The 27,230-nt window shown below is 42.2% G+C and overlaps 1 protein-coding gene across 5 annotated transcripts in view; it reads left to right on the top strand.

The window, feature by feature from the left end:
* Nucleotides 1-27,230, top strand: part of Atf1 (activating transcription factor 1) — a 39,549-nt gene that overhangs the window by 3,632 nt on the left and 8,687 nt on the right. For 3 of the 5 annotated variants that reach the window (XM_042668784.1, XM_042668783.1, XM_042668785.1), the window contains exons 2-5: nt 7,588-7,686; nt 16,635-16,754; nt 17,933-18,030; nt 26,528-26,652. In XM_042668784.1, the coding sequence (XP_042524718.1) occupies nt 7,594-7,686; nt 16,635-16,754; nt 17,933-18,030; nt 26,528-26,652 (436 nt within the window). In that variant the 5' untranslated portion in view covers nt 7,588-7,593. Of the gene's footprint in view, nt 1-7,587; nt 7,687-16,634; nt 16,755-17,932; nt 18,031-26,527; nt 26,653-27,230 lie in introns of those variants that run through there. The other 2 variants (XM_042668786.1, XM_042668787.1) reach the window with 2 other exon arrangements.

Here is a 27,230-nt window from a genome sequence, read left to right as displayed (position 1 = left end):
TAGTGGTAGAATGCTTGCCTTGCATTCATGAAGCCCTGGGTTTGATTCGTCAGTACCACATAAACACAAAAAACTGGAAGTGGCGCTGTGGCTCAAGTGGGAAAGTGCTAGCCTTGAACAAAAGAAGTTCAGGGACAATGCTCAGGCCCCTGAGTTAAAGCCCCAGGACTGGCAAAAACAAAAGTGATGTTCCTACAAGTTTTTTCTTGTTTTTCTCTGTGTGTGTGTTGGTGTGTTGGTCCTGATGCTTGAGCTCAGAGCCTGGGTATGATCTCTGAGTTTTTTGGCTCAAGGCTAACACTACCACTTGAGCACTTGAATCACAGCTCTACTTCCAGTTTTTTGGTGGTTAATTGGAAATAAGAGTCTCATGGACTTTGCTGCCCCATCTGGCTTTCAGCCTTGATACTCAGATCTCAGCCTTACAAGTTTTATGCCGAAACTGACTCGTTTCTAAAGCCAGAATTGCCTCGTTTCTAAAGCTGGGGTGAAATAATTCTCTGTGAAATACTTATTAAAGTTTTAGCTAGGATTTTAGTATTACTGAGTTAAAAGGGAGAAACAGATAAAGGAATTTTCCACTCCTATGCAGGAAATGGGAGCTAAAACCTCCTTAATGGGAAAGAAAGCAAACCCGCACATTTGATGATGTGAGTTAGTGTGACAACAGCAGTTTTGAGAGGAGGCGATAAGTTCATTTGTGAAATGTTGAGTAAGGGACTCCCTGTCTTCAGGCTTACCCTATTTCAACATTCTCTGTAAGTGAAGAAATTAGGACCCCCTTCGTTTATCAATTGGTGATTTTTACTGTTTACTACGTGAAGGTATCTGCTGGCCCCAACACATAGTCATATAACAAGCCTTCTCTTTTTCGAGGGCCTAAAACTGAGGGAAACAGACATGCCACTAACAAGCATAGTTTGGTGTGCAAGACACAGGAAAATGGATGCAAGACAAGATAAATTAGGAAAGAAGAAACAGTCAGAAAAGGTAAAATGAGTGTATTCTTGGAGAAGAGGCAACATAGAATAGAAGAACATGTAGCTGGGCACCCATGGCTCACAACTGAAATGCTGGCTACTCAGGAGGCTGAGATCTGAGGTTGGCTTAAAGTCAGCCTACACCAGAAAGTCCGTAAGACTTTTATCTTCAATTAACCACCAGAAAACTGGAAGTGGTACTGTGGCTCAAGGTAGTAGAACACTAGCCTTGAGTGAAAAAGCTCGGGGACAGTGCCTAAGCCCTGAGTTAAAGCCCCACAAACAACAACAAAAACAAGAAGAACGTGGACTTCTCATTTATTTTAAAACAATTCTATCACATCTTACTGTGAGATCTGTGGTAAATGACAACTTTATTATTTATTTTTGCAGTATTGAGGCTTGTACTTGAGGCCTTTCACTTGCCAGGAATGTTCTCTACCACTTGAGCCACACCTCGGTGCTTTTTGCTTTTGTCATTTTTTTCTAATAAGGTCTCACTTTTTACCCCTAAACCAGCCTGGGCCATAATCCTATTTATCCCAACTTTTTTTTCTTTTGGGGGGGGAGGGTCTGGTCGTGGGGCCTGAACTCTGGTCCTGGGCGCTGTCCCTCAGCTCTTCAGCTCAAGGCTAGTGCTCTACCACTTGAGCCACAGCGCCACTTCCGGCTTTTTTCTTTGTGCTTATGTGGTGCTGAGGAACCCAGGGCCTCATGCATACAAGGCAAGCGCTCTACCACTGAGCCACCTTCCCAGCCCTAAGTGATTGTTTTTTGTGGCTGGTTGTTATGTGTGTGCACCCGCATATGCATGTGTATGGGCATGCACCAGAATTGGAGCTTGAACTTAGGGCTTAGGTACTATCCCTTAACCTTTTCGCCCAATGTTGGCACTCTATCACTTAAGCTAAACATCTACTTCTGGCTTTTTGTTGGTTATTTGGACATGCAAGTCTCACAGACTTTCCTCCCTAGGCTAGCTTCGAACTTTGAAATTCACATCTCAGCCTCCTGAGTATCTATGTTTATAGGTGTGAGGCACCAGCACCTGGCTGTTTTTTGTTGTTATTTTAACAGATTGTTAATTTTAACCTTAATTTTGGGAATAACAAGTAAAAAGTGGGCTGTAATTGAAGGTGTGGCTCAAGTAATAGAGTGCCAGCCTTGAGTGATATAGCTAAGGAAGAACTGAAGGCCAGAGTTAAAATCCTAGTACCAGCAGCACCCCCCCCCCCAAAAAAAAAGGAGGGGGTTGGAGGCATGCCTCAGATGGTAGATTGCCAGCCAGTTAGTGAAAATGTCAATTGCTGAGTTTGAGTCCTAGTCTTGGACAGAAAAAGAGGGGAGCAAATAAAAGTTAAACCCTGTAATTTCAGCAAAACATACATGTTTATGAGATAAAAATACAAAGTATTTGTACTTTGGGGTAGAGGGAAGCTTGATTTGGTTAATTCTTCATTTATAAAAGGAAATAAGCTTATCTTTATTTCCTAGAAGACAGAAATTAGGAAGTGTTGTGATTAACATTTCCCAACCTATTTCTTTCTAATGTTTATTCCATGTTAAAACCAAAGAGCTGAAGACATGTTTGAGGGGGGGGGGGGGGGGGCGGGGAAGTCAGGTGCCAGTGGCTCACAGCTATAATCCTAGCTACTCAGGAGCTTTAGATCTAAGAATCAAGTTTCAAAGCCAGTCCTCATAGAAAAGTATAAGAGACTTATCTCCAATTACCAGCAAAGTGCTGGACTGGACATGTGGCCAAAGTGGTAGAGCACCAACCCAGCAAACAAGCCCAGCAAATGCAGGACAAATGTAGAGCCTGTGCACGCTAGACAAGTTCCCACTCCATCTGAACCATTTTAATCTGTTTTCTTGTTTGTTTGTTTTTTCCTTCTACCTTAGGGTAGATTTGATTTTAGGGCCTTGTATTTGCTAGGCAGGCACTCTTTTTTTTTTTGTCGGTCGTGGGGCTTGAACTCTGGGCCTGGGTGCTGTCCCTCAGCTCTTCAGCTCAAGGCGAGCGCTCTACCACTTGAGCTACAGTGCCACTTCCGGTTTTCTGGTGGTTTATTGGAGATAGGAGTCTCACGGTCTCTCCTGAACCGGGATCCTCAGATCTCAGCCTCCTGAGTAGCTAGGATTACAGGCGTGAGCCACCAGCGCCCGGCTTAGGCAGGCACTCTTAACACTTGAGTAATCCCTCCAGCCCTTCCTGTTTCCCTATCTTAATAATTCCATCTCTGTGTCTGAGTGTCTGGGTTTGTGTCTTTTTCTGTCTGTCTGTCTCTTGGTCATAGGGCTTGAACTCTGGATCTGTGTGGTCTGTCCCTGAGCTCTTCAGCTCAAGAAGAGCACTCTACCACTAGAGCCACAGTGCCGTTTTCTGGTGGTTTATTGGAGATGAGTCTCAAGAACTTTCCACTTTCCTGCCTGGGCTGTCTTTGAACTGTGATCCTTAGAGCTCCTGAGTAGCTGGGATTACAGGCGGGAGCTACTGGTGCCCAGCTATCTTAATCTTTTTTTTTTGGGTCCGGTTGTGGGGCCTGAACTCTGGGCCTGGGCGCTGTCCCTCAGCTCTTCAGCTTAAGGCTAGTGCTCTACCACTTGAGCCACAGTGCCACTTCCGGCTTTTTTCTTTTTTCTTATGTGGTGCTGAGGAATTGAACCCAGGGCCTATGCATGCAAGGCAAGCGCTCTACCACTGAGCCACCTTCCCAGCCCCTATGTTAATCATTTGTTGTTGTTGTTGTTGTTTTGGGTCCGGTTGTGGGGCCTGAACTCTGGGCGTGGATGCTTGTCCCCCAGCTCTTCAGCTCAAGGCTAGCGCTCTACCACTTGAGCCACAGTGCCACTCCTGGCTTTTTTCTTATGTGGTGCTGAGGAATCGAACCCAGGGCCTCAGGCATGCAAGGCAAGCACTCTACCACTGAGCCACCTTCCCAGACCCTATCTTAATCATTTCTAAATGAACATTTAGTAATGTAAATATATTCACATGGTTGTACAACAAGTCTCCATAACTTTTTCATGCCCATTAAACAACTACATTTCCTTCTTCAGTCCTAGGCAACTACTATCTACTTGTTTGTACTAATTGGACTTCTATAGATAATAGTTGGTACTACTCTCTAGAAATGCATAATAAAAGGAGAAATCATGCAGTGGGTTTTTCTTGTTGTTGTTTGTTTTGTCAACCATAGGGCTGGAACTCTGTCTGGACACTGTCCTTGAGCTCTTTTACTTAAGGCTAGTGCTCTACCACTTTGAACCGTAGCTCCACTTCTGGTTTTCTGGTGATTAGCTTAAGATCAGAGTTTCATGCACTTTCCTGTCAGGCTGGCTTTGAACTGTCATCCTCAGATCTCAGCCTCCTGAGTAGCTAGGATTACAGGCATGAGCCACCAGCGAATTGCTGTTGTTGTTGTTTTTGGCAATTGCTGTTGTTGTTAGGCCTGGGCACTGTCCCTCAGCTCTTCAGCTCAGGGTGAGTGCTCTACCACTTGAGCCACAGTGATACTTCCGGCCTTTTCTGTTTATGTGGTGCTGAGGAATTAAACCCAGGGCCTCATGCATGAGGGCACTCTACTACTGAACCACCTTCCCAGCCCTGTTGTTGTTTTTAAAGTGTATTAATTGTACCTATGGCTTTCACTGTGATATTTCAGACATGCAGATACTGTGTTTTTAATAAACCTTTCTAATGCTGTTTCCCTGCCCTTATAACTGTTCACTCTTCTCTTTTTTTTTTTTTTTGTCGGCAGTGGGGCTTGAACTCTGGGCCTGAGGGCAGTCCCTCAGCTCTTTAGCTCAAGGCTAGCGCTCTACCACTTGAGCTATAGTGCCACTTCTGGTTTTCTGGTGGCCTGGCTGGCTTTTAGCTGTGATCCTCAGATCTCAGCCTCCTGAGTAACTAGGATTACAGGCGTGAGCCACCAGCACCCAGCTCACTCTCCATTTTTATTTTTCCTTTTTCCCTTTCCCTCTTCCTCCTACATGATCTCATAGGTTAGAATCATATTCTATATATGTGTGTGTATATATGTGTGAGGATAGTGGACATATGTAGGTATCCTGTGTTTTGGGGTTTTTTTTTTGCCAATCCTGGGGCTTGGAATCAGGGCATGGGTGTTGTCCCTAAGCTTTTTTGCTCAAGGCAAGTGTTATACAATTTGAGCCACAACTTCATTTCTGGATTTTTGGTGATTAAGTCTCATGGACTTTCCTGCATCAGCTAGCTTTGAACAGTGGTCCTCAGATCTCAGTTTACTGAATAGCTAAGATTACAGATGTGAGCCGCTGGCACATAGTGAATTCTTAAGTGTGCTTTGCATGTTCTCCTTGTATATATAGCATGCTACCTGGATGTCTAATTGTTACTCATTTTGGTATGGATAGCATACAGGTTTGTTGGTGTATTCAACAAAGCCAACCAGATGGGCCTCACTAGTTGCCTACAGAGCACCAGTAAGCACAGATCTATTTTGAAGTCTTGAGTAATCCTTTGAGGTAGGTGCTAGAAGGGGAGCTTGCAATCATTTCACTGACTCTGATAGTATCTTTTTTTGGGGGGAGGAGGGGAGGGTCTCGTTGTGGTACCTGAACTCAGGGCCTGGGCGCTGTCCCTCAGCTCTTCAGCTCAAGGCTAGCGCTCTACCACTTGAGCCACAGCACCACTTCTGGCTTTTTTCTTTTTTGCTTATGTGGTGCTGAGGAATCAAACCCAGGTCCTCAGGAATGCAAGGCAAGTGCTCTACCACTAAGCCACCTTCCCAGCCCTCTGATAGTATCTTAATGTCATAAATAAATCTTCCTTCTTCCCTCCCTCCCTCCTTCCCTTTTCTTCTGTGTCTTTGCATTTAACTATAACCTTAACTTCTTTTTTTTTCCTCTTCTTTTTTTTTTTTTGCCTTGGAGCTTGAACTTAGGGCCTGAGCACTGTCCCTGAGCTTCTTTGGTTCAAGGCTAGCACTCTTACCACTTGAGCCACAGCGCCACTTCTTGCTTTGTCTGTTTATGTGGTATTGAGGAATTGAATCCAGGGCTTCATGCATGCTAGGCAACACTCTAGAACTATGTCACATTCCCAGCCCATAATCTTAAATTCTGTTGGCTCATGTAGTGGAGCACCCTTTTAGCAAGCACTAGGCCCTGACTTCAAACTTCAGTGATAGAAAAACCCACACCTTAGAGCGCTAGCCTTGAGCTGAAGAGCTGAGGGACAGCACCCAGGCCCAGAGTTCAGGCCCCGTGACTGGACCCAAAAAAAAAAACAAAAAATCAAAAAACCCACACCTTAAATTCCATTCAAATCTTTTGTCACTCTTGGTTATTGGTGCTTCTCCCATTTGACACATTTATCTTTTATAACTTATTTTCATTCTTACTCAAGCTACATATTTACAGTTGGTTATTCTGATCAGCTAGATGTTTAGGACCACTTTGTGTAGTTTTATTTTTTGTTCAACTTTTACTCAATTTTCTATATGATACTTTATGTGCAGTTAGAAACTATTCCATAGACTGGAAAATATGTATGTGCATAGGTGGAAAGACTGCTATTCTTGATTTAGTCATACAGTATATGTTCTTGTGTATGTCCGAATTTTGCTTTTTTATTTTGTCGGCCTGTCTGTCCCTGAACTGTTTTGCTGAAGGCTAGCATTCTACCACTCTGAGCCACACAGCATCACTTCCAGTTACTTGTAGATAAGAGTCTCACAGACTTTACTGCCTGGGCTGGCTTTGAACCACAATCCTCAACTCAGCTTCCTTTTTTTCTTTTTCTTTTGTCAGTCCTGGGGCTTGAACTCTGGACCCTGAACACTGTCCCTCAGCTCTTCAGCTCAAGGAGAGTGCTCTACCACTTGAGCCACAGCTCCACTTCCGGTTTTCTGGTGGTTAATTGGAGATAAGAGTCTCACGGAGTTTCCTGCTTGGGCTGGCTTTGAACCTCGATCCTCATATCTCAGCCTCCTGAGTACCTAGGATTACAGGTGTGAGCCACCAGCTCCCAGCTAACTCTCAGCTTCCTAAGTAGTTAAGGATTACAGGCGTGAGCCACCAGTGCCTCGCTGTGTCAGAATTTTTAAAAATGAAAAGATGCAAAAGTCTTTGTTTTGCTTTTTTGTTTCTGTTGAAATGAGATTTTACTCTGTAACCCATGCTGGCTTCAAACTTAAAATATTTCTTCCTTGGGGCTGGGAAGGTGGCTCAGTGGCAGAGTGCTTGCCTCGCATGCATGAGGTCCTAGGTTCAATTCCTTAGCACCACATAAAGAGAAAAACTCACAAGTGGCGCTATGGCTTAAGTGGTAGAGCGCTAGCCTTGAGCTGAAGAGCTGAGGGACAGCGCCCAAGCCCAGAGTTCAAGGGCACCCTTCCCTTCCCCCCCCCCCCCCCCCAAAAAAAAATTTCCTTCCTTAGCTTTCTGAGTGCTGGGATTGCAGGTATGTATCACCATGCCTGGTACCAATGAAAGAGTTTCTCTTTTATATCTCACAATCATTAGCCCTTCCCCTTCCTTGCAGGCAGTCAAGTGATCAAATATGATAAAGTATTTGGTAATATTCTGTACCACTTTTAATTTTAATTGACTTTTTCTCTTATAGTTGATTATGGAAGATTCCCACAAGAATAACACTTCAGAGACTGCACCTCAACCTGGTTCAACAGTTCAGGGAGCTCATATTTCTCATATTGCTCAACAGGTAAGTCAAAGATAAGCCAAAATAATTTTATGCAGCTTAATCTTATTTCAAATCTTTTTTTAAAAGAATAATAGAAAAGTTTATTAGAAAAATGCAGCAGAGAAAGAGTATATACACAGCATAGACATGCTCAAATCTTTTTTCTTATGGACAAAGAACTATTGGGGAGAATAAACCCTGTTTTCCCTTGTTTCTGGAAGAAAAAGAAAACTAAATGCCCCTGAAGAAAGTGCAGAAAACTATCCTAGGCTCAACTGTCCTAGTTGTTTTTTGTTTTTTTTTCTTGCCACTGGCAGAAAGCTCCACCTTCTTGGAACCAAGGACAGAGTTCATAACTGAGACTGAGACAGACCCAGGACAAAAGAAAACCTAGTCAGACTAAAGCAGTACTAATATTTGAGAGAAGAATCAAGCAAAGACTTTAAAACATCAGTAGGAAAAGTGGATTTACGTATCTTGTCAAGGTTTGGGGTTTTTTTCCCTTCCTCTTGCTACTATGTAGCCCAAGCTGTCCTGAAACTCTTCCATATACAGTCCCCTCTATATCCCACCCCATGTGAACTTGGGGCCTTATGATCTTGCTCAACTTTTTCTGCTCATGGCTGGCATTTTACTACTTGAACCACCCCTTCCATTCTGGCTTTTTGCTAGTTAATTGGAGAAAAGAGATTTGTCTGCCCTTGCTGGCTTCTAACCTCAAATATCAGATCTTAGCCTCCTTAGTAGGTGTGAACCACTGGTGCCTGGCTGGCCTGGAACTCTTGAACCTCCTGCCTTAGCATTCCAAATGGTGGGTTAAAAGCATGCATCACCACATGCAGATTTATTATTAGCTTTTGAACTAGCCTAGAATAAAGTCTTAACGGTTTCATGAGGTAGAATATCTTTTTTTTTTTTTTGTCAGTTGTAGGGCTTGAACTCTGGGCCTGGGTGCCATCCTTCAGCTCAAAGCGAGTGATCTACCACTTGAGCCACAGCGCCACTTCCGGTTTTCTAGTGGTTTATTGGAGATAAGAGTCTCATGGACTTCCTGCCTGGGCTGGCTTTGAACCGGGATCCTCCCATCTCAGCCTCCTGAGTAGCTAGGATTACAGGCATGAGCCACCTGCGCCAGGCTATCATGTGGTAGAATATCTTTGACTCAGGGTATCTTTATTATAAAGCTCAGACTATAGTGAACTCGTGCCCTCTTGCTAGCCCCTCTGAATGCTGGGATTAATAAGTGTGTGCCATCATGCCCAATTTGAGCCATTTTCATTTTAACAGATTTATCATGCCTATATTAGAATTTTTTTTGCTGAATAAAGAATTTAAATTGACGAGCATACATGTAGACAAAATGTGTATTTAGTAAACACACATATACATATATATACATGTATATACATATATGTATGTTATTTAAAATTACAGTGATTCTAGTAATTCTACCTACAATATACAAATGTTGCTTCTAACCTAAAACAAAAATAAATTGTTTAATCTACAAGCCATAACTGTTCTCATATTCACAGAGGAGGGATATAGACATGGTTCATTTGTAGCAGAACATAGAAGTCAGAGCTATTAAACCAAGAGTAAAAAACAATTCAGCAAAATTTTAGTGAATTGCCCAAAACTTAAGTGTAAGCTAGCATGAAACTATAAAACGCTTGAAAGCTGCAGGCACAATCTGTGTTTATGCCCACTGTAGGCTTTTCTCCAAGTCTCTTTAGCAGTTGCTCTTGAAGAGAGTGAGATCAGAGAAAGCCTTTCTGAGTTACACAGGTCTGGACCCTTTTCTCCTTTTTTTTTTGGTTGGTTGTGGGGCCTGAACTCTGGGCCTGGGCACTGTCCCTCAGCTCTTCAGCTCAAGGCTAGTGCTCTACCACTTGAGCCACAGGGCCACTTATGGTTTTTTCTGCTTATTTGGTGCTGAGGAATCGAACCCAGGGCCTCATGCATTCAAGGCAAACACTCTACCACTGAACCAACTTCCCAGCCCTGGACCCTTTACTCTTATGGACAAAGAACTTTAAACTATTGGGGAGGGTAAACCTTGTTTTCCTTTGTTTCTTGAAGAAAGAGAACTAAATGGTCCTGAGGGAAGGGCAGAAAATTGTCTTAGGCACAGACTACTAGTTGTTTTTTTCCTTGCCACTGGGAGAAAGCTCTACCTTCTTGGAACTAAGGACAGAATCCTTTACTGAGACTGAGACAGGCCCAGGACAAAGGAAAACCTAGTCAAACTAAAGCAAGCTGCCCTTAAACAAGGGACAGAGTGCGGAGACAGCCTCTTTGGAGATCCCACAGAGAAAGCCTATAGTTGAAGGTGTAAAAAGAACATAGAAAACCCAACTCTGTCTTCTCCCTCAGTGAAGCTGGTAACAGTAGAGAAATATGAAACTGGTTAATGCACTTAAGGTAATCATAACCATCCCCAAACAATGCAATTCTTGAATAGATATGACTCCCCCTCCCTACACATATCAGTGGACTACTAGAAAAAAAAATGAATCCTTTATTAGACATAAACACTGTGTCAAGTCTCTCCTGTCTTATACATTATAGATGTCCATCCAGATAAAAATTATGAAATGAAATATATCAAAACTAAGAAAAAGCTGGAATCAGAAATCAAAATAATTAACAGATCTAGACTCAGAATGACCCAGTGGTTGGAACTATTAGTGAATGTGAAATAACAGTGAATTAATGTTACTTTACTGGAAATGGTAGACAGCATATCTGAACAGTTCTGGGATTGCAGCAGAAGGATGAGACCTGTCTGGAAAAAGTGGAAATGCTAAACATAAAAATGGTACATATGGGTAGTGTGTGGGCTTATAGACTTGTCACAGTTGAGGAAAGAATTAGTGGACTTAAAGATGGGCTAATAGAAATAACCCAAACAGCAAACAGAAAGAAAAAGTAAGTAGTGAGAAAAACAAAAGAGCATCCAGGAATTGGGACAATATCTGTTTAAGATAGTATAATCAGTCCTGAGACTAGATGGTTTTACTGGGAGGGGAATCTGGTTAAAGATAGCTTTTTTTCCGTTTATGCTGTGTTTTATTTTTATTTTTTGTTGGTCATGGGGCTTGAACTCTGGGCCTGGATGCTGTCTCTGCACTCTTCAGCTCAAAGCTAGTGCTCTACCACTTGAGCCATGCGTCACTTCCAGTTTTCTGGTGGTTAATTAGAAATCAGAGTCTCATGGATTTGAACTGCGATCCTCAGATCTTAGCTTCATGAGTAGCTAGGATTACAGGTGTGAGCCACTATCCAAGCAACCAGCTTCCTTTATGCTGTTTAACAGTGTAGCATGTGTTATAGTTCTGTCTTGCAAGAAGGCTGTGATGTACTTATGGAGAAAGTTCATGTTAGGTAAGTTGCATTCCAGCATCAATTATTGTTTTGTTGACCACAAGTTCAATGCTAATGAATTTATACATACACACGATTTTTTTTTCCCCATTCCTAGAGCTTGAACTCGGGGCCTGGGCACTGTCCCTGGGCTTCTTTTGCACAGGCTAGTGCTCTATCACCTAAGCCACAGTGCTATTTCCCACTTTTTCTGGTTTGGTTCTGTTTTTTGCTTTTTGGGTTTTTTTTGTCAGTGGTGGGGCCTGAACTCTGGGCCTGGGCACTGTACCTCATATCTTCAGCTCAAGGCTAGTGCTCTACCACTTGAGTCACAGTGCCACTTCCGTTTCTGCTTATGTGGTGCTGAGGAATCGAACCCAGGGCCTCAGGCATGCAAGACAAGCGCTCTACCACTGAGCCACCTTCCCAGCCCCCCCCCCCCTTTTTTTTTTTTGCCGGTCATGGGCCCTGAACTCTGAGCCTGGGTGCTATCCCTCAGTGATTCAGCTCAAGGCTAGCGCTCTACCACTTTGAGCGACAGAGCCACTTCCAGCTTTTTTTGCTTACGTGGTGCTGGGGAATCGAACCCAGGGCTTCATGCATACCATCCTAAGATTTTTTTTTAACAGAAACATGTAAGACAAGGTTATATGTCGTTCAGAGGAACTTACTCTGTATTTCTCATTCATCCAGTAGTTCATTATTTGTGTATTCATTGTATGTGTAAGTATATAAATACCAAAGATAACAGTAATCAACTATATGTGATAAGAGTTCACTGAAAGCCTTCACAAGAACTATTATGACCCACCTAGGTGCTGGTGGTTCATGCCTGTATTCCTGGCTACTCAGAAGGCTGAGATCTGAGCTCTGAGATTTAAGCTCTGGGTCAGAGCTTAAAACTTTTTTGTGTGTATGTTGGTCCTGGGGCTTGAACTCAGGGCCTAGGCACTGTCCCTGAGCTGCTTTTGCTCAGGGCTAGCACTATACCACTTGAGCCACATCACCACTTGTGGCTTTTTCTGTGTAGTTTATTGAGATAATGAGTCTCACAGACTTTTCTGCCCAGTCTGACTTTGAACCACAATCCTCAGATCTCAGGTCTCCCCCTGAGGAGGTGTTAGGAAACTGAGTCATGAGTGTTAGAAAAGATAAGTGGACCAGGGCTGGGAAGGTGGCTCAGTGGTAGAGCGCTTGCCTTGCATGCCTGAGGCCCTGGGTTCGATTCCTCAGCACCACATAAGCAAAAAGAAAAAAAGCCGGAAGAGTGGCACTGTGGCTCAAGTGGTAGAGGGCTAGCCTTGAGCTGAAGAGCTGAGGGACAGTGCTTACGCCCAGAGTTCAGACCCCACGACCGGACCCAAAAAAAAAAGATAAGTGGACGAAAGGAGAGAAAAGAAGGCAGAGACCTCAGCAGACTAGAACAGGTTTAAATCATGGCTACAGAGGGACTCCATGTAACATGGAGCAGGTTGGAGAAGCGAGTGGAAAGTTGGGGGTTTTTAGGGTTTTATACATTTAAGAGTGAGTTCTTCTTTGGAACTCTGAAGATAAGTAGCAGTTTCCCTTGGCTCATTACCTCAGCTCTTCTCCCTCAATTTATTTATGTACTTGTTTATATTTAAATTTTTTATTTTTAAATCATCAAATGGTTGGACAAAGGAGTTAAAATTTAGCATACTCTCCTCCCCGTTCCTAGTTTGTTTTTGGTGTGGCACTTTGTTGTGTAGCCCAAGCTGGCGTTGAACTCACATACCTACCTAAGCCTTCCAAGTGCTGGGATTACTGGGGTGCATATCTTGCTGTTCTTGGACATTCTTAGTTGTCTGAATTTTCCTTTTATCCTCTTTTTGGTTTTGGGGCTTGGACTTGGGGCCTGGACACTATCCCTGAGGTTTTCTCTCAAGGCTAGGGCTCTACCACTTGAGCCGCAACTCTTACTTCCAGTTTTCTGATGATTAATTGGAGATAAGAGTCACAAGGACTTTCCTGCTTATGCTGGCTACAAACTAAGGGCCTCAAATATCAGCCTCCTCAGTAGCTAGGATTACAGCTGAAAGACACTAGTGCTGTTCAGAAAGAGTCTTTAATATGGTATGTTAGAAATCAAGGTGGATGTCTTAAGATGCTTCTAGCATGGATGGGTATGGGAGACTCAATAAATAATTTTCTTTCTTTTGGTGCCAGTACTGGGGCTTGAACTCAGGGCCTTTAGTTTATTGCTTAACTTCTTCTCAAGGCTAGGACTCATCACTTGAGCTACACCTCCACTATTTGATTGTTAATTGGAGATGAGAACTTAGGGATTTGTCTTCCTGAGCTGGCTTCAGACCTTGATCCTCAGATCTCAACCTCCTAAGTAACTAGGATTATAAGTGTGAGCCATGGGCACCTGAGTTGCTGCATTTATTCTGAGTTGGAAAAGTTTACATAGTCATATAGTCTGGCCAACCCCTCAATCATTGGGCAATGGTTCTGGGTGGCAAGTTGGGCATAATTCTAAAATATGGAGATCACAGGCATGAGCCACCAGTGTCCAGTTTTTTATTTATTTTTTGTCAGTTGAGAGGCTTGAACTCTGGGCTTGGGCATTATCCCTCAGCTCTTCAGCTTAAGGCAAGCACTCTTATCCCCTGAGCCACAGCGCCCCTTCCAGTTTTCTAGTGGTTTATTGGAGATAAGAGTCTCATGGACTTTCCTGCCCCGGCTGGCTTTGGACCATGATCCTCAGATCTCAGCCTCCTGAGTAGCTAGGATTACAGGTGTGAGCCACTGGCACCCAGCTTTTATTGTATTTTATTGTGCTAGTCTTAGGGCTTAAACTCAAGGCCTGGGTGCTGTTCTTGAGTTTGTTTGTTTTTTTCTTCCCCCCTCAAGGCTAGTGAGACAAAACTTACTTGTGGCTTTTTGCAAGTTAATTGGAAAGAGTCTCATGGACTTTGCTGCCCAGGCTGGCTTTGAACCACGATCCTCAGATCTCAACTTCCTCAATAACTAGGATTACAGGCGTGAGCCGCCAGAACCTGGCTCTTCATTCATTCTTACCTGTGTAAACTACTATTTGAGATCACTTCTTTCATCTTGAGTACATGCTTTAGAACAACAATCCTGTATAAGGACTTGTGTCTGATCATTCCTATCATATGCATATTCCTATGCATATATGGGATGTTAAGTAGTAGTTCTGGATTCTGTCTTTAGCTTTCTCCAGAACGTTCCCTGAGGTTTCTGGTTGAGAACTCCTGCTCTAGAATCTTCTTTTATGAGAGTCTGCTGGTGATAATTGATTTTAGTTTTTTATTTGAAATTTAGCACTTATTTCTTTTTTTTTTTTTTGTCAGTAGTAGGGCTTGAACTCTGGGCCTGGGCGCTGTCCCTCAGCACTTCAGCTCAAGGTGAGCGCTCTACCACTTGAGCTACAGTGCCACTTCTGGTTTTCTGGTTGTTTATTGGAGATAAGAGTTCCATGGACTTTCCTGCCCAGACTTGCTTTGAACCTCAGTCCTCATATCTCAGCCTCCTGAGTAGCTAGGATTACAGGTGTGAGCCACCGGCACCTGGCTTCATTTTTTTCTCTTTCTCTCTATGTGTATGCTGGTCCTGGCACTTGAACTCAGAGCCCTGGGTGCTGTCCCTAAGCTTTTTCAGTAAAGGCTAGTGCTCTACCCACTGAAGTCAGAGCTCCATTTCTAGCTTTTTAATGGTTAATTGGGAGATAAGAATCTCATGGACTTTGCTTCCTGGTATTGAACTGCAGTCCTCAGATTTCAACCTTCTTAGTTAGCTAGGATTATAGGCATAAGCCACTGGCACATGGCTCTATTATGTTTTATGTGTGAAATTGTTTTTATTCCATGTGAGAAATCGGTGTCTTGAGTAGATGGATTGGTGTCTGTCATTAGTTTAATAACATTTCAGCCATTAACTCTTCATATTTTGTCTTACATTCTTTCTCCCTCTCATTCCATTCTCCGTATCTCTTAATCTCATATTTTCCACCTGTCTTCTAGCACTTAAAAATTTCTGTATTCCTTATTGGGGTACTAACAATGAAAAATGGGACTGGATATTTGTTAAATTCAAGACATGAGAGAGAAATACTCTAGCATAAGCTGAGCTCAACTGTGCTGAAACAAAGGGAGCTTTTTAAACACCAGGGTGTGCTGAAAGGAAAGTACTTTTTTTTTTTCTTTTTTTGCTGGTTGTGGGAGCTGAACTCTGGGCCTGGGTGCTGTCCCCTAGCTCTTCAGCTCAAGGCTAGCGCCCTACCACTTGAACCACAGTGCTACTTCTGGCTTTTTCTGCATATATGGTGCTGAGAAATCGAACCCTGGGCCTCATGCGAGGCAAGCATTCTACCACTGAGCCAACTTTCCAGCCCCAAGAAAAGTACTTAAGACTGCAGATGAAGAGGTTTGTCCATGTAATGGGTATCTGGGTTTGCTGATATTCTTCAGAGATTAGAATTGTGGGAATCCTCGAGAGAGTAAGCCAAGATCACCCTCGTTCAAGACATTTCTGTGTTGTAGAAGATTCACATTTCAAAGAGTAGAAAAGGACTGATAATTTCATCTTTTCCTCTTTTTCCTCTTCCCCTACCTCGCACAAGTTTTTGTTGAAGTGTAAGGACCAGCTGTTTTCTAGAATAAATAATGAAGTCAGGCCTGTAGGGTCTAACAAACAGGACATTCTTTGAGCATCAGTAAGCTTTCTCAGGCATTTTAAGGGGACTGGGATCATTTGCGGGACATAGCATTAGGTTAAGAGAGGTACAACTTAACGTAAACGTGAAAAGTTATATATTTTTTGCCAATCCTGTGGTTTGAACTCAGAGCCTGGGCACTGTCCCTGAGCTTCTTTTGCTCAAGCCTAGCACTCTACCACTTGAGCCACAGTGCCACTTCCAGCTTATTCTGTTTATGTGGTACTGAGAAATGGAACCCAGGGCTTCATGAATGTTAGGAAAGTACTCTAAGCCACATTCCCAGCCCCTCATTTTTATTTTTTATTATAAAGGTGATATACTATTACATAGGTAAAGAGTACATTTCTTCTTGGACAGTGTCATTCCTTCCCTTGCTCTTTCTTAGTTTTCCCCTCCCATCCCCACTTAGAAGTTGTGTAGTTCAACCTAGTGTCTAGTGAGTACCACTGCTACATATGTCCCTCCATTTCTGTTATTTCCCCATTTGATTCCCACAAATTATATCATGATTTGTTTACCTGAAGTACTTTGCTAAAATTAAGAAGACTACCTACACACAGTTGGAATGTCTTTTGCAGACAAAACTGTTAAAAATAATGTGTTGTAAAGAGTCTCCCTGGTTTTACAGTCAGTTCCTCTCTTTGCCCACCTATGTACCTTCTGGGAACCACTTACCCTTTGACACCCAGCTGAAGCTAACACCCTTTCTTTTTTCCCTCTACTTGTAGCCATCACTTAGTTTGTACAACCAGTCCCCAGGTTAAGTATCTAATATTTGGTAAACAAATGTGATTATATTCCAGTTCAGAAATATATTTTTTAGTGTTAAGTTGGCTGTCTTATGTGCATAGGTGCAATATATATTTTGTTAATTGAATGAATTTTTATTTGTCCTCAGATGTCATTAAGAGGATCTACACCAGTGACAATTGTACCACTTCCGGGAGAGCAAGTACAGGTTCAGGGGGTCATCCAGAAAGCTCAGTCTTCTGTAATTCACCTACCACTCGTGCAAACGGTACAGAAATTCAAAGACAGTGGTTCAGAGTGGGGACTTTATACCTACCCTAAGCCATAGAAATAGACTCTAATAGAAAAGTTTTAGAATTTTATGTGTATAATACCCAGTGAAATTAAAATACAACTGGCAAGGCAGTGGTATTGCTTAGAATTTCAGGGAACGAAACTTTTTTTTTTTGGTGTGAGACAGGGTAACACTATGTAATCCAGGCTGTCCTCCAACTTGATGTAGCTGGCCTTAAACTGAATCTTCCTGCTTCAGTCTTCTAAGTGTTAGGATTATAGATGTGCACCACCACACTCAGTTGAAAATGAAAGCTTAAGGAAAAGAACTCTTATCCCAGTGGTATCTTACATGAAAGGCTTTTTCTTTTGGGGTGGAGGGATTCATACTTGTATCTGTTACTTTCATCCTAACACTAGCAAGTCATTAAAGAGAAATACTTGGTCTTAGCTACAAGTAATCATTTAAGTTCATTGGGAGGATTTGGAGTAAATTGAGACAAACTGAAAGTAGCTAAAAGGTTAGATCAGAAATGGATTGTGTTTTTGTGTGTCTTTTGGTTTGGTGACACTAGGATGTGAACTCAGGCATCCTGCTTATTAGGTATTTTTTTCAGAACACTTTTTGCTAGTTTTTCCAGGACAGCTAGCTGGCTCTGTGGTTCTCTTCTCTCTTCCGTGGTGGTTCCTCCTTAGTCTCATTTGATGCCTCTTAGAGTATTTCTTGGTTAAATCCTTCTCTGAATTTACCCCTTAGTGAGGTTGTTCAGTCTCATGGTTTTAAGACCTTCAAATAACATTGCCTTCCTGATTTATCTAGTACATTAAGCAGTTTCCTCAATATAAGCAACTGGCTATACAATAGGCTTTTCAAAGTCAACGTGTCCCAAATCCAAATCAGCACTAGTGAATTATAAAACACTAAACAAGAAATCTTTAATTCATCAGTATAAATGAGAGGCTGTTCTTTTTAACTAGTAATATGGTTTTCTATTTGGGGATAAACTTTATTCTTAGCTTTGGGCTCCTGAAAGACACTTTCCCCTTTTTCCATTTGTTCTTTTAGATACAAAAGAATTTGGGTAGCAAGAAACAAATTTTCTTTGAATGTAAAAACTAAGTTCTTTTTCCATCTGTACTTTTCATCACATTAAAACCAGTTCTAATTTTTAGGTGTGTTTATCAGAAAGTGAGGAGTCTCAGGACTCATCTGACAGCATAGGCTCTTCACAGAAAGCTCACGGGATCCTAGCCCGGCGCCCATCTTACAGGTCAGTACTCCTGTATCAACCTTGCATGTGTCATATTACCAGATCTAAAGAGGGAGCATTCAGACATTAGAGTCAGATTATACAGGCTGAAGAATAAGACTTGTGTTTTAAATTACATATTTATTACATAGTTAACTGCAATAGCAGTGTAAGAAATAGAGACTATTAACTGCAATAGCAGTGTAAGAAATAGAGACTATAAGAATTAGACTATGTGTTCCCTTTCTTACTTCCTTTTGTGTTTTATTCTGTCCTCTGCCTGTTAATACCTTTTTCTGACTGGCTCAAAACAAAGTTTTTATGAGTATCACAGACTTTGCTGTCCTGGCTGCGTTTTCTTTTTTCCCCAGCCCTTGTAACTCTGATTGGCTTTTTTGCCCCAAGCTGGTGCTTTACTACTTGAGCCACCCTTTTCTGGGTAGCTCATTGGAAATAAGTCCCATGGACTTTTTTGCACTGGCTGGACTTGAACCAGGATCCTCAAATTTCAGTCTCCTGAGTAGCTAAGATTACAAGCATGAGTCACTAGCAGGATGAGTCCTCTTGAAATAAATGGAAAGAACTTTTCCTGAGGGAGAGAAGATGATATTTAGTAACCACACTGTATGGGTTCAATAAGAGAATGAGAGAGAAAAAGTTGTATTTGCGCTAGGCACCTATGGCTCACACCTGTAATTCTAGCTACTCAGGAGTCTGAGATTTGAGGATTAAGGTTCAAAGCCAGCCCGGGCAGGAAAAGTCTGTGAGGCTGTTTCCTCCAATAAACCACAGAAAACCAGAAATGGCACTGTGGCTTAAGTGGTAGAGCACTTGCCTTGAGCTGAAGAGCTATGGGACAGCGCCCTAGCCGAGAGTTCAAGCCCCATGACCAACCAAAAAAAAAAAGTTGCGTTACTTTTGTGTTAGTACTAGGGTTTCATTTCAGTGCCTCTGCTCTTACTCATCTTTTTCACTCACAGCTGGCACTGTACCACTTGAGCCACACTTCCAGTCTGGCATTTTGCTGTTTAATTGGTGATAATACCTTGTTTTTTCTGTCAGGCTGGCTTTGAGCCTTGATCCTCAGATCTTAGACCCCCTGAGTAGCTAGGAATACAAGCATTAGCTACCAGCTAGTTGGTCTATTTTGAAAATTGATACCAGTTTGGGACAGACTAGAAAAATTAAGTCATTTCTTAGGGACTTTTGAGAAACTGTCATTAAAGTCGCAGAAAAACAGTGAGTGAAAGGTATAAATCTACAGATTTGAAAAGCTCAGCCAATCCTACACAGGGAAACCAAAGGAATCACTGCCCACAGGTAGTCTAATTTCTGATAAGTAAATGACAAAACTTGCCAGATGTTGGTGGCTTGGCCTCTAATCCTGGCTAGTTGGGAGGCTGAGATCTGAAAAACTGTAAGTTAGTCAGGCTCAGAAAAGAAAAGCACGGTTTTTCATATGTAGTTGTTGGACCTAAAAAAATAAGCATACATGCTGGTGCTGGTGGTTCACACATGTAATTCTAGTTACTCAGGAGGCTGAGATCTGAGGATCACAGTTCATAATCATCCCAGGCAGGAAAGTGCATGACACGCTTATCTCCAAGTAACCACCAGAAAACCGGAAGTAGCACTGTGGCTCTAGTGGTAGAATGCTCCCCTTAAACTGTAAAGAGCTCAGGGCCAGCACAGAGGCCCAGAAAGTTCAAGCCCCATGACTGACACCCCCCCCCCCAAAAAAAAAAAAAGCATGCATATAAACACATTCAGGGGCTGGGAAGGTAGCTCAGTGGTAGAGCGCTTGCCTTGCATACATAAGGCCCTGGGTTCGATTCCTCAGCATCACATAAGCAAAAGAAAAAAAAAAAGCCAGAAGTGGTGCTGTGGCTCAAATGGAAGAGTGCTAGCCTTGAGCTGAAGAGCTAAGGGACAGTCCCCAGGCCCAGAGTTCAGGTCCCACGACTGGACCAAAAAAAAAAAAACTACATTCAGGATCATAATTTCCAGAATTTTGTATCTAATGAAAATATTCTTCAGAAATGGAGGTGAAGTAGCCCAGGGCCAGTGGCTCACACCTGTAATACTAGCTACCAGCTACTCAGGAGTCTAAGGATCGCAGTTCAAAGCCAGCCTGGGCAGGGAAGTCTGTGAGGCTCTTATCTCCAATTAACCACCAGAAAACCAGAAGTGGTGCTGTGGCTCAAGTGGTAGGGTGCTTGCCTTGAGCAGAAGAGCCTCTTATGAGGTTCATCAGGCCCAGGCCCAGAGTTCCAGCCCCATGACCAACCAAAAAAAAAATAAGAGAAAAGAAATGGAAGTGAAGTATTGTCATGAAGGAAAACAAATTCTTGCTATTTCATGTGCTGTAAAATAACTGCTAAGAAAGTTCTAAAGATAAACTAGAAAGATTAGGAATAAAGAAACAGCACTAGAAGAATGTAGGTATGTATAATGTACTAAGCTGAGAATGTGATATATACATGTGATTCCAGTACTAAGGAAGCTAAATAAAGCAGGAGGACCCATCATGAGCCCAAGAGCAACCCGGGCTACATAGGGAGACCTTGTCTCAAAACTGTGTGTAATTTCTGTATTTCACTTAAAATACTAAAGTAGTACTCCTAAGCAGACTGTGAAAGAAAAGCAAAGGATATATTATAAATTCTGGAATTGCTTAAGTGGAGTTCTGAAAAACTTTCAAATAATCTAAAAGACCAGGTGAACAAAAACAGAATAAATAAAGCTCGATACCAGTGGCTCATGCTTATAATCCACCTATTCAGGAGGCCCAGATCTGAAGATTGCAGTGTGACAGATCTGTGAGACTCTGGCTCAAGTGGTAGAGCACCAGCCTTGAGGGAAAACAAAAAGGATCAATGAGCCGAGTCAATATCTATAACCAGGGGCTGGGAAGGTGGCTCAATGGTAGAGTGCTTGCCTTGTATGCATGAAGCTCTGGGTTCCATTCCTAAGCAACACATAGCAGAAAAGGCCGGAATTGGCACTGTGGCTCAAGCTGTAGAGCGCTAGCCTTGAGCTGAAGAGCTGAGGGACAGCGCCCAGGCCCAGAGTTCAGGCCCCACAACTGACCCCCCAAAAAAAAAATCTATAACCATATTTAAAAGACATTGCTTATATTTAAGGCAGACTTTAGAGAGTAACATCCCAAATAACTGTAGACATAAAAATTCCCAACCAAGTATTAGAAGTAACGAGGTATTAAATACCATGACCAATTAAGATTGATCTCTGAAATGCAACTTAGATTGATTTAATAAACTAATGCAATAAATCATGTTAGATTAAAAACAACTTTTACAGACTCAAAAAAGCATTTGACAAAATCTAGTGCCCTTTAATGATGAAAATGTTCAACAAATACAAGAGGGCCAGGCATGGTGGTACACAAAGTGAGGGCGGACTTTCTCTCTCTGTGTGCTGGTATTAGGGCTTGAACTCAAGACCCTGGGTGCCATTACATAGCATTTTTGCTCAGGGCTACCCCTCTACCACTTCAGCTACAGCTTTTTTAAAAAGTCCTTAAAAGGTTATCTGCATAAGGATGGGAAGAGGTGACATTGATCAAGATTCACTATATTCAAAACCTGAGTTACAGAATTATAACCTCTAACAAGTAAATGGTCTTATGAGAAAGTAATTTGCCTTGCTAGCAATTATCTTCAGTAGTGATCTGAAGTTGTTTCCCTTTAATATACATCTTGATTGCTAGAAATTTGATCTCCATTTCCAAATTTAAAGGCATACAAAAGGATTTTTCTAAGTTATCTGCAAAGATCCACATCTAACACATCATACTTGATCGTGAAAACTGGTTATTTGTTCCTTAAGATTAGAAGTAACATAGGACTTAGGTGTCTGTCTTCTCGCTGTTCTGTTTAGCATTTTACTCAGAGAATTGGTTTTGTTTTTGTTTTTGTTTTTTGGCCAGGCCTGTGCTTGAACTTAGGGCCTGGGCACTGTTTCTGAGCTTCTTTTGCTCAAGGCTAGCACTCTGTATTTTATATAAAGAGGCACATAGGGATTGCACCTTTGTGTTTCTCTCTTAAGAGTGTCCTCTTATCCACACACGATCTTTGGGAAACATACTCAAACCATAATATAGAAAGAGAGGGAAAATCTTAAGGAATGCACCAAAATGTAAAAAAAACAGCAAGGTTGTGGGTTATGAGATCAATATACAAAAATTAATAACATTTCCATATAGTAGCTAGCAATATACAATCCAACCATGAAATCAGAAAGCAATTCTATGGATGCTGATAGCTCATGCCTATAATCCTAGGGAGGCCGAGATTGGGAGGAAAGCAGTGGAGGACCAGCCTGGATATACATGTGAAACCCCGTCTCAACCAGTAGCTGAGCATAATGGCATGTACCTGTCATTCCAGTTGTGTGGGATGCTGCAGTCAGAAGGATCCTTTGGTTCCAGAACAGACCAAGCAAGGGGGAAAAAGTTTTGAGACTATCTCAACCAAAGAAATGGACGTAGTGGTGTAGTGGTCTGTTATCCCGTGTCCATAAAATTGGCAGATTATAGTCCAGGTACATGTGTGGGCACAAAGCAAGACTATCTCAAAACAGCCAGTACAAAAAAGGACGGGAAACATGGCTCAGTGGTAGAGCACTCAGACAGATAACCAGGTAATGGAAAGTGTTGCAGAAGTTGTTAAGAGTGAGGAGATACCATTAAGCAGCAAGAAAACAGTCTTTAAAGGCATTTATTGCCGGGCGCTGGTGGCTCACACCTGTAATCCTAGCTACTCAGGAGGCTGAGATCTGAGGATCGCCTTTCAAAGCCAGCCTGGGCAGGAGAGACCGTGAGACTCTTATCTCCAATAAACCACCAGAAAACCAGAAGTGGCGCTGTAGCTCAAGTGGTAGAGCGCTCGCCTTTAGCTGAAGAGCTGAGGGACAGCGCCCAGGCCAAGTTCAAGCCCCAGACCGACAAAAAAAAAAAAAAGGCATTTAGAAAGGTGGGAGTAAAGAGCTAGTAGAGAGGAGACATTGGTTACCCCCACCTGTCTCACCCAATCAGATCACTGCCTCTCCCTTCTGCAAGGGAAGGAACAGTCAGGACATCAGGCATAACAAAGGATAAGGATCAGTGACTGAAAAGTGAAAAGTGAGGCTGTTCCAACCCCAGCTGAGCTATTAAAAACCATGGCCCAGGGCTGGGAAGGTGGCTCAGTGGTAGAGCACTTGCCTTGCATGCATGAGGCCCTGGGTTCGATTCCTTGGCAACACATACGCAAAAAGGAAAAAGCCGGAAGTGGTGCTGTGGCTCAAATGGTAGAGCGCTAGCCTTGAGCTGAAGAGCTGAGGGACAGTGCCTAAGCCCAGAGTACAGGCCCCACGACTGGACCCAAAAAAAAAAAATTGTGGATAAAAACCATGGCCTAGAGAGGATATGCTCAGTGCTAGATGATGTGCTTAGAAAGCATGGGTCCCAGGTTCAAAGCAAAGTTGGTGTTTTGTATCATTTTGTTGTTTTGAGTTTTTTTGTGCCTGTCTTGGAACTTGATTTCAGGCCCTGGGCTCTGACTTGAGTTTCTTTTGCTCAAAGCTAGCGCTCTACCCTTTGATCCACAGCACAACTTCTGGCTTTTTCTGAGTAGTTTATTGGAGATGGCCTCATGGACTTCCCTGCTAGAGTTGGCTTTGAGCCATGATCCTCAGATCTCAACATTCTGAGTGGCTAGGATTACAGGCGTGAACCACCAGCACCTTTTTGTATTGTTTTGAGACAGGGGCCCCAAGCTGAAGACAAACCCGAAGACAAAAGGTACAAATAAACATTTCTCCAAAGAAGACATAAAAATGACCAATAAACATGAAAAATGGCACCGGTGGCTCATGCTTGTTGCTAACTACTAAACAGGCTGCGATCTGAGGATTGCGGTTCAAAGCCAGCCCAGGCAGTCTGAAAAGTTCCAGAAAACTGGAAGTGGCACTGTAGATCAAGTAGTAGAGAACTAGCTTTGAGCTGAAGAGTTCAGGGACAGCACCAAAGCCCAGAGTTCAAGCCCCACAACTGACAGAAAAAAAATGTTCAACATTTGTCATCAGAGAAAATGCAGACCAAAACCATGAGATACCCACTAGGAGGACTAAAAACTTTTTTCAAAAAGATAGTATTGAGGATCTCGAGGCATTAGAACCTCATAAATTACAGTCCGTCAGTTCTACAGAATGCAGTTTCTGTATGCCCTTCCACTTCCAAGCTAATTGTATCCTAGAGAAAGAAAAACATAGGTCTACAGGAATGTTTGTAGAGGCACTGTTCAGAGCCTGGATGCAGCATTGTAGCAATAGCCAGAAATAATCCAAAGGGTCTGCTAGCTGATAAATGAACACAAAATGTGATGCATATGCAATGGAATATTTATCGATAAAAAGTGATGAACTACTGGTGCTATAATGAAATTTGAAAATACTAAGTGAAAGAAGCCAATCAAAAAATCCAAGTGATCCCATTTATATGAAATATCTAGTTTAGGCAGATTTATACAGATAGGTAGTTCAGTGGTAATAGTGTGTGCAAGTTCCTGGATTTGATCTCTAGCATCAAAAAGAAAACAAATAAATGAAAGTAGATGAATATTAGCTTTGAGCTTGGAGAAAAGAACAATTCATTCTAGAGCTGTTTGGTAAAGTATTCCAAATGATGATGTTATTAATTAGGGATAAGAGTCTTGATGGTTTGTTTGCCCAGCCTAGCTTCAAACTTCAGTCATCAGATCTCAGCTTACAAGCATGAGCCACCAGTGCCCAGTCTTCCTCTCTCTCTCTCTCTTTTTTTTTTTTTTGCTGGTCATGGGGCCTGGACTCTGGGCCTGGGCGCTATTCCTCAGCTCTTCAGCTCAAAGGCTAGCTCTTTACCACTTGAGCCACAGTACCACTTCCAGCTTTTTCTGCTTATGTGGTGCTGAGGAATCGAACCCAGGGCCTCATGCATGCAAGGCAAGCACTCTTACCACTGAGCCACCTTCCCAGCCCTTCCTCTCTTCTTTTCCCTCTCCCCTCTTCTCTTTCTCATGGCATCACTAAGGCTCAAACTCAAGAGTCTCACGCTCTTGCTCATTTTTGGCTCTTGGCTGCTCTTCTACTACTTAAGCCACATCTCCAGTACAACATTTTGCTGGTTAGTTGGAGGTAAGATTCTCACATATTTGTCTGCCTAAGCTGGCTCTGAACCTCAGGTCGCAGACCTCAGCCTTCTGCATAGTGAAACTTATTTCTAATCTTCTTTCTAAAAATCATGGATTCTTCTTTCATTATATGGAGTTGGAGATTGGAAAAAACAAAATGGGTCATGTGTATACATTGATACTAGAGCTTAAAGTTTGGGCCTCAACTTCTTGCTTAGGTTTCTTGCCTACAGCTGTTGCTCTACTGGAGCTGCACCTCCACTCTGGCATTTCCCTGGTTAATTAAAGATGAAGTCTCACAAACTTTTCTGCCAGGGCTGGCTTTGAACCTTGATCCTCAAATCTCAGCCTCTTGATTAGCTAGTATTCCCAGGTGTGCAATCCTAGCTACTTTTGCAAAACAGGTTTTTTTAAGTCACTGATACTGTTTAGATAGTGAATAGTACCTTGTAATTATCAAGTACCTCACAATGGAATCATCTCTCTTAATGGAAAGAAATTTATAACTTTACAAAGGAAGCTGTGGATGTAGCTCAATTGAATACTTATTTAACATGTGCATGACCCTAGGTTCAACAGAAAAACAACAACAAACTTGGGGTCTGACACAACTCTACAAGGTTCTTGTGCCTAGGAAAATACTTTTGTACCCAGTGTATGACTGTCTCTTTTCCATACAGTCATAATCTAAAATTTAACTGTCCTAGATCACAGCATGTAATAATATATGCTAAACAGTATTCCCTTGACACAATAGTTTAGGTATCTGGTGGATTACTTTTTGTTTGTTTTTGAGGAAAAGTCTGTGTTGCCTAGTCTCATTTTGAATTCCTGGACTTAAGCCATCCTACTGTCTCAACCTCAAGAGTAGCTAGAACTAAAGAGTGCAACCACTGTGCCTGGCTAATTATACTTTTAAACTTTGATTTAAAATAGATCTGTAGGGCTGGGAAGGTGGCTCAGTAGTAGAGTGCTTGCCTTGCATGCATGAGGCCCTGGATTCAATTCTTCAGCACCACATAAGCAGAAAAAGCCGGAAATGGTGCTATGGTTCAAGTGGTAGAGTGCTAGCCTTGAGCTGAAGAGCTGAGGGACAGCACCCAGGCCCAGAGTTCAGGCCCCATGACCAGAAAAAAAAAAAAAAAAGAGTAGACCTGTAATCCTAGCACTTAGGAGACTGAGGCAGAAGGATCATGAGTTCAAGACCAGCTTCAGCATGACCTTATCTCTAGGAATGGAAGAGAGAGAGAGAGAAAGGGAGGGAGAGGGCAAGAGAGAAGAAAATCTTAGCAATTTCTTTGTGTAAAGCCATTCTCGTTATCAATATTAATGAGTTTCATCTTTTACAGAAAAATTTTGAAAGACCTCTCTTCAGAAGATACACGTAGTAGAAAAGGAGAAAATCCTGGCGTTTCTGCTGTCACATCTATGTCTGTTCCAACTTCCATCTATCAAACTAGCAGCGGACAATACAGTATGTATAGTTTGTTCATGTGTAGAAACTGTCACTGATGGAGGCTTACAGATAATGTTCCTACAGTTACACATCCTGTAGGTTAGAGAGCCAGAGTTCAGTTATTTTTTTGGTGCTTAAACTCAGGGCCTACGTAATGTCACTGAGCTGCTTTTGCTCAAGGCTAGCATTTTATTTACCACTTGAGCAGCAGTTCTACTTCTGGCTTTTTGGTGGTTAATTGGAGATAAGAGGCTCACCAGTTTCCTGCTCTGGCTGGCTTCCAACTAATCTTCAGGTCTCAGACTCCTGAACAGCTAGAATTACAGATGTGAGCACTGGCACCTTTTTTTCCTCTTAAATATATCATTAGCCTTTTGTTCTAACATGGAAAATATACACAAGAAAGAAAAAGTTGAGAAATCCTAATCACAATACTAATTTTAGTCTTCTGGGAAATAAAGATAAACTAGTTCCTATTAAAAATGAATCATTAATCAAATAAAGTTTTTTTTCTAAAAGTATAAATTTATATTTTCATCTCATAAACAAGTATGTTTTACTGAAATTACAGAGTATAACTTTTGTTTTCTCCCCTT

This window comes from Dipodomys spectabilis, unplaced genomic scaffold, assembly GCF_019054845.1.
Source record: "Dipodomys spectabilis isolate Male_0828 unplaced genomic scaffold, ASM1905484v1 ptg000477l, whole genome shotgun sequence".
In the NCBI taxonomy this organism is placed as follows: domain Eukaryota; kingdom Metazoa; phylum Chordata; class Mammalia; order Rodentia; family Heteromyidae; genus Dipodomys; species Dipodomys spectabilis.
The sequence above is the reverse complement of the archived record's forward strand: the minus strand, read 5'-3'. Positions and strand labels throughout refer to the sequence as shown.